The 12,971-nt window shown below is 57.0% G+C and overlaps 1 protein-coding gene across 3 annotated transcripts; it reads left to right on the plus strand.

Moving 5' to 3' along the window:
• The first annotated feature begins 1,901 nt into the window (after positions 1-1,901).
• On the plus strand, positions 1,902-11,761 carry PI16 (peptidase inhibitor 16). Of its 3 annotated transcripts, XM_055728403.1 has the most exons (6): positions 1,902-2,820; positions 5,301-5,519; positions 6,124-6,233; positions 6,991-7,079; positions 7,523-9,592; positions 9,964-11,761. In XM_055728403.1, exons 1-6 carry the CDS (start codon positions 2,668-2,670, stop codon positions 10,104-10,106), a joined length of 2,784 nt encoding a protein of 927 aa, XP_055584378.1. In that variant the 5' UTR covers positions 1,902-2,667; the 3' UTR covers positions 10,107-11,761. The 3 variants fall into 3 exon arrangements, with proteins under 3 accessions (XP_055584378.1, XP_027672465.1, XP_027672464.1); XM_027816664.2 differs by lacking the exon at positions 7,523-9,592 and having other exon boundaries at positions 1,951-2,820; positions 9,967-11,760; XM_027816663.2 differs by lacking the exon at positions 7,523-9,592 and having other exon boundaries at positions 1,951-2,820; positions 9,964-11,759.
• The last annotated feature ends 1,210 nt before the right edge of the window (positions 11,762-12,971 follow it).

The raw sequence follows: 12,971 nt of genomic DNA on the forward strand, positions 1-12,971 counted from the left end.
AGAAACACTTTGGAAAATGTTTTGTCAATTCAGCCTGGTTCCCTAAACAAAGTTGATGCAACAGCTCTTTTCTTCCCAACAACAATCTCTGTCCTTCCTTCCCGATTGTTCCGGCCAACCCTTCAGGGGCAGAAGAAGATAAACTCCTCCAGAGCTCGTCAAAACAGGCGAAGCGAGGAGAGAAGGATCCAGCCACTACCGAGGCGATGCGTTTGACGCCGGAGAAGCCCCGCTGAAGACCCTCGAGCCGTGGGTCAGTAGGAAAGGAGGGTTTCTCACTTCCCCAGCACAGAGTTGTGCCTTCCCGGAGCCCACCGGCCCTGAGCCCGACGCCGCACCCCCTCGGGTGCTGCCATGGGGGTCCCCTCTCCCGCGCTGAGGCTGCCGGCTCCCGGGGGGTGGCGGACGGGCTGTTCCGTGAGTGAGCCGGAGGAAAGCTGCATTCCTCACGCGCTTACCTAATGCCGGCTGGACACGAGCTTCTCGGCTCCAGGGTGGGGCTTGGACCCTGCGCTGTTAATCTCGAGGCTTCAGACGTTGGCTCCAAAAACAGCCGTCGGGGCAGGTTGGGGAGTTGACAAACGGCCCCGCGCCCCCTCTGCCAGCAGCCGCGCCTGACCTTGCTGAGCGCATCGGCTGTTCCTCACGTTTCCCCGGGAGCCACGTGCCCGGGTTGTGGCTCCTCCGGGGCTGTTTTCCCCACAAGCACCGTGTGTCCCGTTTTCCTTATTCCTTGCTGCTGCGCTACCTCCTGCCAGGCTTAGCCAGGATGCTGCCGTGCCGGGGGTGATGGGGGGCTTGGCCCTTCACCTCCGCACCTCGCTTGCAGAGAGCAGTGCGTGCGTTGGGGTCTTCTCAGCACTGCCTTGCTCCTCGCCAGCCAGGGCCCCGTGAGCTGGCCAGCAGGAGCTGCAGCCAACGTGGGTCCTTTCTAGATGTTTCTCCAGGTCTCCAGAGACGCAGCAGCAGAGCAGTTGAGGTGTCTCATGATGGAGACAGGTTTGCCTTGACCCAGACTCCTTAGCAATACACGGGGGCCCCAGTGTGACCAGGTGAGTTGAAGATCACCCGTCGAGGTGTCACCCTCAGACCCTGCTTGCAGAAATTGTTCCACTCTTGAGAGTATGGCAGAGCCAGGACCTAACGAAGGAGAAGGTAAGGTGCTGAGGTAAGAGATTTGGGGGGCAGTAGGAGAGCTGTTGTGGTAAGAGGGGTGATCAGCATGGTCCAAAGCAACAGGAAAGATGGCAAAGCGCTGCCTGGGGAGCCAGGAGGGGAGAGGGGGAGGCAGAGCCGACAGCGTGTGATTAACTTGGCTCTGCTGGCCAGAGCTGCCCACCCGCTGATCCGAACAGCCTGCGATCCCCGAAGGAGCTCCTGGAGCAGAGCCGGGGCGGTTGCACAATCGCAGATGGGGAGGAAGAGGCTGCAGGGCTGGAGGGTCCCTGCAGGGCAGGCTGGAGGGTCTCCACAGGGCGGGCTGGAGGGTCCCTGTGGGGTGGGATGGAGGGTCTCTATGGGGGGGGGCTGGAGGGTTTCTGCGGGGCAGGCTGGAGGGTCTCTATGGGGGGGGGGGGGGGGCTGGAGGGTTTCTGCGGGGCAGGCTGGAGGGTCTCTATGGGGGGGGGGGGGGGCTGGAGGGTCTCTATGGGGGGGGCTGGAGGGTCTCCACAGGGTGGGCTGGAGGGTCCCTGTGGGGTGGGCTGGAGGGTCTCTATGGGGGGGGGGGCTGGAGGGTCTCTATGGGGGGGGCTGGAGGGTCTCCACAGGGTGGGCTGGAGGATCTCTATGGGGCAGGCTGGAGGGTCCCTGTGGGGCGGGATGGAGGGTCTCCATGGGGCAGGCTGGAGGGTCCAGGACACCCGATGCTGAGCCCTGGGGAGGGGGCACAGCCTGTCCCCACACAGCCCCTGCTCGGGGCGCTCCAGCCGGCAGTGACAGACTCTCAGCCCCTCCTTTTTTGGGGCAATTTCAGCTGTTCTTCTCCTGCTTAGGTGGCACAGGGAAGGGGCATCAACCCTCTGCTTGCTCCCCGCTTCCCAGCAGGCTGGGGGAGCCCCGGGGGGGCCATTCCTCAGCCCCCCGCTGCTTCCCCCCAGTGCGGCCAGCGTGGATGTGGGGCTGGGCGAGGTGGGCTCTGGCTCCCAGCTGGGAAGTCGCTGGAAACTCTTCTCAGCGGCTGCATCTTGCTGCCTTCGTTTCTAGACGCAGCTGCGTTCCAGGGACAGGGGAGGACCCTTGTGTAAAACAGGGCTTTGCTGGTTGCTTAGGGATGATGATGATGATGATTATTATTATTATTACAATTTAGGAGAAAAGGGACGGGGGTAGAAGAGAGGACCCACAACCGGGGGCTAAGGGGACGCCTGACGTTCGGAGCAGCAGAGGTTTAGGTGAAAAATGCCAACCCAGGGATTATGATTCAGGCGCGGGGTCTGCCTGGGGGAGTGGACCCTGCGTGCCTGTTGGCACCGGCCATGCTGCTGCCTCTCCATCAAGGCCGATATGTGAGATGGGTGTGTACCGCGTGGCTCCGAAACTCCACTCTAATAAAGAAATACATTTCCTCCCCAATCTTCAGGCTGTTGGGTGTTCCTTGCTTTTGGGAGGTGCTTTAAATCCAACTGCCAGAGCCGTGGGCTGCTAAGAGCAGAAGCTGGCTGCACGATGCTGAGCTCAGGTCTTCCTCCTGCGTTCCTGTTGCTCACAGCGCTGGAGCTGAGCTGGTCCCTGAGTGATGAAGAAAAGAAGATAATCTTGGACGGGCATAACAAATACCGCTCCCAGGTGTCTCCCCCTGCTATGGATATGCTGAAGATGGTAAGTGGCTTTTGCTGCAGGCGTGCAGAAGGTGTTTGCGCAGTGCAAGCCTCCATCCTAATGCCAGGAGGGATCGGGGTTTGCTCTAGGGGAGGCAGAGCGGGGTTACAGCTGGGCATCCCTGGAGGGGTTCCCCAAATTCCCTCTGAAGAGATGAGTTTTCTTTCATCTATAGAGCTGTCTTTGATGGTTTCTGGGAGTTCCTCAGTGGGATGCGAGCCCCTCGGTGGTCTGTGTGAAAGCAAAGCAGCTCTCACTCACTGAGTGCCCGCTGGGGCCCCTTGCCATGGGGAGGACAGGCCGGTGAGACTTTGCCATGAGCTGGTGCCATGGGCTGGAGGGAGGAATCCTGCTGCGGGGCATCGCCTGCTGCGTGGTGTTCACCTTTGCAGGTGAACAAGCTTTTCTTTAGAGGAGGGAACGGCAACGTCAAACACGACGACCATTCCATTATTTGAGCTTTCCACCATGCTCCTAATGCTCACCGTGCCTTGCACACGGCTGTCTTGGGGGTGGGGGATCCCCCTTTTTGCTTGGGGAAACAGTCAGATGCCCACCATCACGTGTGGCTCAGTGGGAGCAAACCCGAGCTCTCGAGCTGATGCTGCTTTTTGTCTTCGCATCCTTGATTTGATTAAGACTTGCCTATCGTGTTGTATCTTGTACCACACGTGGTTTTTCTCGCTGTTAACAGAACTTGTGGAGGAGAAGGACTGTTTAGTGTGGATAGCTGGGGTGCTTTCCTCTTGTGGTGCTTGGAGGAGACCTCCCTGCCTGGCCCAAATGTTGCCCAGGCTGAATTAGACCTTTGTGGGCTGGTAGACGAGAACTTGCCAACTAAATGAAGCAAGAAGTGATATGTAGGTGTAGGAGGGTCTGACTGCTGACTTTGGGCTCGAAGGGGATGGAGCCAGCACCCTAAGCACCATGAACCCGCGGGCACCCACCGGAGCAAGGCACAGAAAACTGGGAGTAGAAGAGCTTTGGAGGCAAAGTCTTAGAGCAAGCCTGAGAGAAACGATCTCGCAGGGTCCTGAAGTCAGCAGCAACCCTGAGCCTGTGCCTGCTGCTCCCAGCTGGACTGCGTGCTCTGGGATGCTCCCTCCGCAGCGTTGCTTTGCTCCTGCTTAAACACCCAGGACCCGCTTGTGCTCTGGAGCTTTTTGCTGTTGTTGTTGTCTTTTTTTTTTTTTTTTTTTTTTGGAAGCACAACAAATGTTTAGCTTACAGCAGCCCCGATGATTTCTTGGTAGAGGTTTTCGATGAGAGCATCGTCCTCGCCTCCCTCCCGGGATGTTTGCTTGGGCTGCCTTCGCCTCCAAGTTCACCTGCTGCCATGGCACCGTGCCCAGCTGAGGTCACCCCGTTTGGGACACGGCTCTGGTTGCTGTGGAAATAGTTAAGCGCTGGGGGGATACGTAGCCTAAAGCCACGTTTCTAGTTTTTAATGAGGCAAACCCTGCAGGTGTGGGTCGCCCGTTTACGCAGCCCAGCTCCGTGCCAGAGGGATGCGCGCTCCCCAGACTGGGTTTCCAGCCATCGCTGTCACGCTGGCCCAGAGCCACCGCGGGAGGTCAACCAGCACTGTGCCCCCATCCAGATATTTCGGTGTTCCCTTCCCCCCTAGTCCCTTAGCACTGCTGCTCCATGGCGTGTCCTCCCCCGCTCAGCACCCCGATGGTGACGTGCCCTGCACCAGGACCCTGTCCCTCGCTGGATCCAGCCCTGGCTCCGAATGGGGGGATCCCCCCCAGGCCACGCTGTTGGCCGGGCTGCCTTCCAGCCTGCGGCAGAAGCAAAGCGGCTGTCTCCATCAAATGGCACAAGGACGGGCCAAACAGCTGCAGCGTAGGATTCCCCGTGTGCCTCCTTGCGAGAAAACCTCCTCCACCTCCTTCTCCTCCTCCTCCCCCTCCTCCTCCTCCTCCTCCTGCATATCAGTGTGGCCAGTGGGCTCAGCTGGCGGCCTGTGTGTGTGTGTGGGGGGGGGGGGGGGGGGGGGGGCTGGCTCTTGGCACGCAGCCAGCGGCCGCCTCTCAGATCCAGGCGAGCAGATGATGTTCCCCAGGAGCGCGTGCTCCCAGTGTCTGTGCAGCTGCTGGGGGGGATGCGCCCCGCTCTCCTCCCATCCCCACCCTGATCAAAGAGGGGTGTCCCAAAGCCCCCTCCTGCGTGGCCTGGGGTGAGTTTCCTCCCTGCGACCACCCGACTTCACGGTTGGTCCACACTGAGCTGAGGATGCTCCGCGATGACGTTAGACGTGCTTGGGGTCGTGAGAGTCGCGCCGATGCGCTGACCTGCTCCTCTTTGAGCTGACGGTGGAGCTCCCCTCTCCTGAGGGCCGTGTTGGGCAGGGATTTGAATTTTACGTGTCAATGGGGAAATGGTGGCCAGAGAGCCCAGGGGTCCTGGGTATGTGTCCTTTTGGTGTCGGAGAGCCCAGTGTCCCTCTCTGGGCACTGACGCTGAGCTCCTTTCAGAGCTGGGACGCGGAGTTGGAGGCCTTTGCTCAAGCCTACGCAGAGAAGTGCATCTGGGACCACAACAAGGAGAGGGGCCGACGGGGGGAAAACCTCTTCGCTATGGCCCCAACCCTGGACCTGGAATTTGCCGTGGAAGACTGGAATGGGGAGGAGAAATACTACAACCTGACAACTTCCACGTGTGTCCCCGGGCAGATGTGTGGCCACTACACCCAGGTACCGGGCGGTGGTGGGGAGGGATGGGGCTGTTGGGAAAGGAGTTGTACCAGAGCCCCAGCTTCTCCCAGAGTCCTTGCAAAGGAGCCGGGTGGGAATCATGGTGACGCAGGGGGACCCAGGCACGGTCAGCCACAGGGACAGCCGTGAGCAGCCCTTTGGAGAAGACCTTTTTTTAAACATGCTCTGCAGCCCAGGTCATGCTGAGCAGAGGTGGGTGCCAGCTTGTCTTAGGCAGAGATGGCTGAGTCTTGGGTGGGAGCAAGGAGGAGCAGAGACGGTGGTGGCAAATGTGAGGATGGATGGATGGGGGGTGCCAGGACCGAAGCGGAGATGGTGATGCTCTACCTGGGCAGACTATGTGGTAGGAAAGCTGTGGCATATAGGAATGTGGGCTGCAGCCCTAGGCTGAGAGGTGGTCCAGGCAGCAGCAGGATCCTGAATGCTGGAGCAATGTGGGGATGTGGGATCTGGGGCACACGTGAAGAGATGAAGGGGCTGTTGGTGTAGTGACAGAGAAGCCTTCAAGGCCAGGGCACAGGTTGCCCACAGGACATCTACCTTCACCCAACCACTTCACCTTCACCCTCTATCTTTGTCTTAGGTGGTCTGGGCAAGCACGCATCAGATCGGCTGTGGGGCAAAGTTTTGTGAGAAGATCGATGGAATCGAAACAGAGGACATGTACCTGCTTGTTTGCAACTATTATCCCCCGTAAGTCCCACACCTCACGCAGCTTGGTGGGTTTCGGTGCTGGAAATGTCCTCGTAGCAGAGCAGGATTTGGCCTTGCTCAGAAGTAAAAGCAAAGCAATTCCAAGAAAGGCTTTTGTTATCTTGGGCTGGTCTCGGAGGAAGGAAGGGTTGTCTGGTGATCCTCGCCCGCGATTGCGACTGCCGAGGTCTGCTTCAGCTCCTGGCACTGACGCGGGGAGGGACGTTCCCCCCCCAGGACCTGCCCAGAACTGATGTCGCAGTAGCCGAGGGTACAAACTCCCTGCTCCTCCCCACCAGGAGCAGCGGTCACCTGGGGTGGAGAAGCCCATTTGCACCAGCAGGAAGGGTTGGACGTGGGAGGAGAGGTGGGTTCCCGCTTGCAGAGCCCTGGGACTTCCACTGGGGACCAGGTGCTTGGAGCTGGTGACACCAAGAGCAGCCATCACCTGCAGACCTTCTTAGGGGTCCGGAGGGGAAGGGAGACAAGGACACTTGTCTGAATGCCCACCCACTGCTCTCTTCTAAAGGGTGGTGGAGAATCTGGCCCTTGGAGCTGTCTCCCTGGTTTTAGCAGCCTTGGGGGCAGGTTGTGGAGTAACCAGCGCTGACAGCCTGGGGCAGGAGACCGAGACCTGGTTTTTACGTGAAACCTGAGTTCTGCCCTGGCTGGGATACGCCAGCTGAGTCAGACCCCTCGTTGGGATGGGCGCTTCCCCCTCTCACGCCTTCCTTTTCTTGGTGTCTTCTGCCACCAGGGGTAACATGAAAGGCCGAAAGCCGTACAAGGAAGGACCCTCATGCTCGCAGTGTCCCGAGGGCAGAGTCTGCGTCAACTCCTTGTGCGGTGAGTGAAGCAAAGCGGCGCGTGTCCCCTGACAGGCTACTGGGACCCAGACCCCTGGGTTGGGGGTCCAAGCTCTGAACCCCCCTGGAGCTATCAGGAAGCCCTGGACCCACAGTTCCAGGGCTGGAGTGTGAGACGTCAGGTGCGATGGCAGCCCCTGGGACAGGTCAGCTGCCTCGGGACGAGGAGGGTCGGACAAGGACCTCGTACCCCCTTAGCCAGCAAGTTTTGCCCCGTGAGGATGCCCCTTGAGGGGCAGAAGGTTGCGTGAGGGAGTAGAGATGTCTCCAGGTTGGGAACCCCAGAGTGAGGGATGCTCCAGGGTGACCTGAGAGGGGTCAGCTGCTGCTTCACCCCCCACTGCTTTCTGCTGGCCCTGCTCAGTGCAGGAGATCCGCTGAGGACCCCAGCCCTAACCCATGGCACTTTTCGTCTCTCACCAGAACCCACAGTAGAAGAGACCACTCCGGCCTCTGTGACAGCAAAGGCAAGCCCACCCACCCCAACCACAGCCATGCCAAAACCCACAACCACAGCCAAGCCAAAACCCACACCACCAGTGCCCACCACAACCAAGCCAAGACCCACAACCACACTTCCAACCACAACCCCAGCCAAGCCATCACCCACAACTACAATCCCAACCACAGCCAAGCCAAAACCCACCACCACGCTCCCAACCACAACCACAGCCACGCTCCCAACCACAACCAAGCCCAAACCCGCAACCACGCTCCCAACCACAGCCAAGCCAAGACCCACAGCCATGGTTCCAACCACAGCCAAGCCACTACCCACAACCACACTCCCAAACACAACCACAGCCATGCTCCCAACCACAGCCAAGCCAAAACCTGCAACACTAGCACCCATCACAATGACAGCCAAGCCAAAACCTGCCACCACACTCCCAATGACAACCCCAGCCAAGCCAAAACCTGCCACCACACTCCCAATGACAACCCCAGCCAAGCCAAAACCTGCAACACCAGCAGCCACCACAGCCATGGCCAAGCCAAAACCCACCAAGCCAGCACCCACCACTACTACTGCCAAGCCAAAGCCCACCATGCTAACAACCACTGCACCAAAGCCCACCACAACTGCTACCACTAAGCCAATGCCCACCACACCAAAACCCACCACAGCCACCACTATAGCCAAGCCAATGCCCACCACACCAAAACCCACCACAACCACAGCCAAGCCAATGCCCACCACACCAAAACCCACCACAACCACAGCCAAGCCAATGCCCACCACACCAAAGCCCACCACAGCCACCACTATAGCCAAGCCAATGCCCACCACACCAAAACCCACCACAGCCACCACTACAGCCAAGCCAATGCCCACCACACCAAAACCCACCACAACCACAGCCAAGCCAGCACCCACCACACCAAAACCCACCACAACCACAGCCAAGCCAATGCCCACCACACCAAAACCCACCACAGCCACCACTACAGCCAAGCCAATGCCCACCACACCAAAACCCACCACAACCACAGCCAAGCCAATGCCCACCACACCAAAACCCACCACAACCACAGCCAAGCCAGCACCCACCACACCAAAACCCACCACAGCCACGACTATAGCCAAGCCAGCACCCACCACACCAAAACCCACCACAACCACAGCCAAGCCAGCACCCACCACACCAAAACCCACCACAACCACAGCCAAGCCAGCACCCACCACACCAAAACCCACCACAACCACAGCCAAGCCAGCACCCACCACACCAAAACCCACTACAGCCAGGCCAACACCCACCACAACTATGGCCAAGCCAAAACCCACCACAGCCACCACTATAGCCAAGCCAGCACCCACCACACCAAAAACCACCACAGCTACCACTACCACCAAGCCAACACCCACCACACCAAAACCCACCACAACGATGGGCACATCAAAGCCTACCACAACCACCACTCCAGCCAAGCCATCACCCACCACCACTGCAGCCAAGCCAACACCTGCTGCTACAACACCGGCAAAGCCAAAACCCACCACTACAACACCAGCACCTACCACAGCAGCAAAGACACAACCACAAACTTCCACAACCACAAAGCCAGAACCCCCTGAAACAGAACGATCCAGTCCTACTGAGGCAACGGGGCTGACTCTTTCTTTTGAGCCCTCATTAGACCTGGATTATAAAGCATCTCCAGAAGCAGAGGTAGACGCTCGAGGGTCTGTTAGCCCCTTAACCACAGAGGATCCAGCCTTATTAGAAAGCCCAGCCTTCAGCCCCAAACCAGTCCCAGAAACGAATACAGGTGTCAAAGAGGATGGGAAGGAGAAATCAACCTTCTCCAGTCCACCTCCATCCCTCAGCCAAGTAGTTCCAGACATCAGGTTAGGTTTCAATAAAGCTGAGCTCATAACCCCCTCAAAGTCAGTGGTCTTCAGCCCCGAAGAGCCCACCTTCTTGCGCTTAACATCATCTTCCAAAGAAAAAAAAGGGCAGAGCCCTGCTTTCCAGACCTCCCTCTCAGGTAAGGTAATTGTGGGGTCTGTCCTGGCATGGACCCTCAGATGTTCGATGATCCCCACGCAGCATGGAGAGCGCTTGGGAGGACCCAGTATTGCACTGGTCCTCTGGATCCTCCTCTTGTCTGTGGCACCGAGCCTTCCCCTCACTCTTTTCTCTAACACTGAAAGGGACCGGTTGGATGTCTCGCTCGTGAAGCATGGTTCTGTTTACAGCCTGCTCCCCACTAACGCACCAGCCCCCGCTGGATCTGTGCACTGCTGCCTCGCACCTCCCAGTGTCTTGGTGCACGTCACTGATGGAGCTGCATGAGCGGGAGTTCCTCTGTTGTTCACATCTTCACCTCTAATTCCATGTTTTCTTCTCTTCTGCCAGCAGGTGCCCTGGACACCGAAGAACCGGAGACAAACTCAGATCAGACAAGCATGGATCAGCCTACGGCTGGAGCCCCCAGTACCTGCTTGGGGCTTTCATTCCTCCTCCTACCCAGTGTCATCCTGGTGGGCCTTCTGCTTTGAATGGTCTTTCTCAGCTGTCCCTGCACCAGTCACCAAGGCTTTCTTCAGCATTGGTAGTTCCACAGCCATGGTGGGCTTGGGAGACATCATGGACAATTCAGGTTGACACTCTCTTCTTATGCTGCCTTATCTGCTCCAGCCCCGACAAGCCAAGGGCAGCTGGCAGTCCCATGGGAACCTGGTCCCCTTCCTGAAGAGACCCAAGGGCAGGAGGGTCTGACATAATGCTGGTGACCTTGGATGCTTCTCCTTTCCTCCCAGCCAGCCTGGGCTTCTGGTCCGTTTCCAGACTGGAAGTGATGAGCTATCCCACCCACCTGTGTGGCTGGCAGGCCCCGCTGCACCGTGTCCCCAGGGAAAGCAGAATGACTTGGAAACCCGAGTGGTGATGAGACATGGTCATTGGGTTTGGTGTTTGTAGCTGAGACGTGGTGGTTTGGTCTTTGTCAGGATGAGTTTCCAACAAAAATGCTCTTTTCCCTTCCTGATGTGCCTGTTCATCTCAGTTTTGGAGAAGTTTCATCTCTTCCCTTTTTGTCCAGAAGGAGTGGCTTTGCTTTTTTTTTTCCCCCCACAGGAGAGGATTTTATTTTCCCTTCCTGGTTCTAGTATGTGGCCAGTACTACCCAGATGTACTCCTTTCTCCTCCTCACACCCCTCGGCCCTTGCCTCCTTCCTCTCTTCTGCCCTGTGCCGCATGTACCCATTCCACAGTTAGTCCGTTGCCACCACTTTATTTTACGCGTGTGCCTGCACCTGGGTGCATCATGCACAGAAGAAAAACCTTCAGCGCTAAAGAGGAGTTACGGGCTCCTTCACGCAGCTTTCTTCTGCATGGCTTCCTTCCTTGCGTAACTGCTGTGTATTTGAATTTAGATGCAGATCCCAGTTGACATATAATTTGCGTGTGGTGGAACCTGGTCCAGGAGCAACAAGTCATCACATGTGCTGGTACAATTTGAGCTCAAGAGAGACGAGTGAATGGTGACAGAGGTTACCAGCGGTTCCAGGACTTGTTGCAGGGCTGCTTTCATTGTCTGGGACACTGTGGTTTATTGCCCCATGTCTCTGCTCCCTTCACTGGAAGGTTCCCAGTAAGGTGTGTTGGATATGTGATGAGCTTTGCGGAGCGGTGGAAGGGACTAGGTGATACAGTCCCTTCTCTGGTTGTTGCATCCCTTGATTTCTTAAACAGATGAGGTGGAGAATGACCTGAAGGCAAATATTTGTGTCCTCCTCCACGATGCTGTGTCCTGTGCATCCCCAGAGCATGCACTGAATAAATCCTGTTGTAAAAGCCTGTTGTGGGGCATGCAGTGTCTCGCTGGGGGATCCAGAGGCCAGGGACCTGCTTATTCCATCTATAAAATGTTCTTGAGCGTGTGCTTATGCAGAATTACTCCTGGAGGTGCTGAAGGGGGTGTGGGTTCGGCTTTCCAAAAGCATCCAGGGGCCAGTTTTTGCAAGGTTGCAACTTAATGTTTTTAAACCTGTGTAAAAGCAGCAGGAGGTGGAGATGATCGAGGATGATGTAGGGAATGTTCCCCGAGCCCCCAGCTGAGTGCAAAGCAGAGATGTGTCCCCGCCAGGAATTTTTGGTCAAGGAAAGCAAGAGGAAGAGAAGTTGGAGGAAAAAAGAAAGAGATCAAAAGGGGGGCTGGAGTGTTTCTGGTTCCCTCTTTTAAGAGGTCCAGCAGCCAGCTTCTCCCGCCCCCAAACACACAATTTTTCACCTTCACAGCAGAGAAAGATGCTAAATGCAAGTGTGTCCCCAGATCCTGTGTTTCTGCAGCACGTTTGCTGGAGAACATCACCTTCTCCAGTCCACCTCTATTCCTCAGCCAAGTAGTTCCAGACATCAGCGGATGAGCAGCACACGGGGAAAGGGTCTCGGCGAGGCATAAACTCGCAGCCCAGGAGCGATGCCGGGATCAGACCTTTGCTTTTTTGCTTTTCCCCACCTTTCTGCCCCCGCTTTGCCCTGCAGCTCGGCATTTCCCTTCTCCCTGAAATCCTGCAGCAGGAGCCCAGCAGCACCAGCTCTCCTGCTGCAGGAAACCAGCTGGCTGCGGGGTTGTTTTAGGTCACGGTCACTGCCAGCCCTGCTAAATGGTGACCGGCAGATGGCGGTGGGAGAGACCCCGCAGAGAACTGGGCAGCTCCCAACTCGCTACGCGGAACCCTATGGAGAGTTTAGGGCTTTATTTAATCGCAAGCATCAGACGTAGTTAAGAATCAAATTAAAAACAACCTCATGCCCAGGTGCCATGGTTGGCTGAGCTCCTGCTGCTGAGCTGCTCTTGGCGGGGGGGGAAATCCAGCCTTGGGTTAGGGACAGATCAAAATCCAGCCGGAGCAGCTGCGGTTCACCTGTTTAAGGGGTGAGGATTCTGGCAGGGATGAAGCTGGGAGAGCACTTCAGGACCAGGACGGTTTTTGTATCTGGGTGAAGAACCTAGCCATTCACTCCCTACAAAAAATAAAAAGAGCAGAAAAGCGTTTCTCCCCCCAGCAAAATCAGGGCATTTGGTCACCACCTGATTTTTTGCAATGCCGGATCCCCCACCCTGCTGAGAGCCACCACGGAGCTAGGAGCAACCATGCTGCTCATTAACAGCATTAGCAGAAGCCCATCAAAATAATTCTAGGATTTAAATATTTTATCATTAATTTGGGGCTAATGAACCTTGTGAAAACTGTTGAGTTCTGTTTTCTTTAAGGTTTTGACTTCTGGAGACACGCAGTTTGTGTAAGAACCTATTTATAGAGTTCCTTGTAACAGAAAATTCAAAACCAGAAGGGAAATCCCTTTTCCTCTTCCCTCTGCACCCCAGGGCAGCGGGGCTGAGCCCTGCCAGCACAGGC

Source organism: Falco cherrug, chromosome 16, assembly GCF_023634085.1.
Source record: "Falco cherrug isolate bFalChe1 chromosome 16, bFalChe1.pri, whole genome shotgun sequence".
Taxonomy (NCBI): Eukaryota; Metazoa; Chordata; class Aves; order Falconiformes; family Falconidae; genus Falco; species Falco cherrug.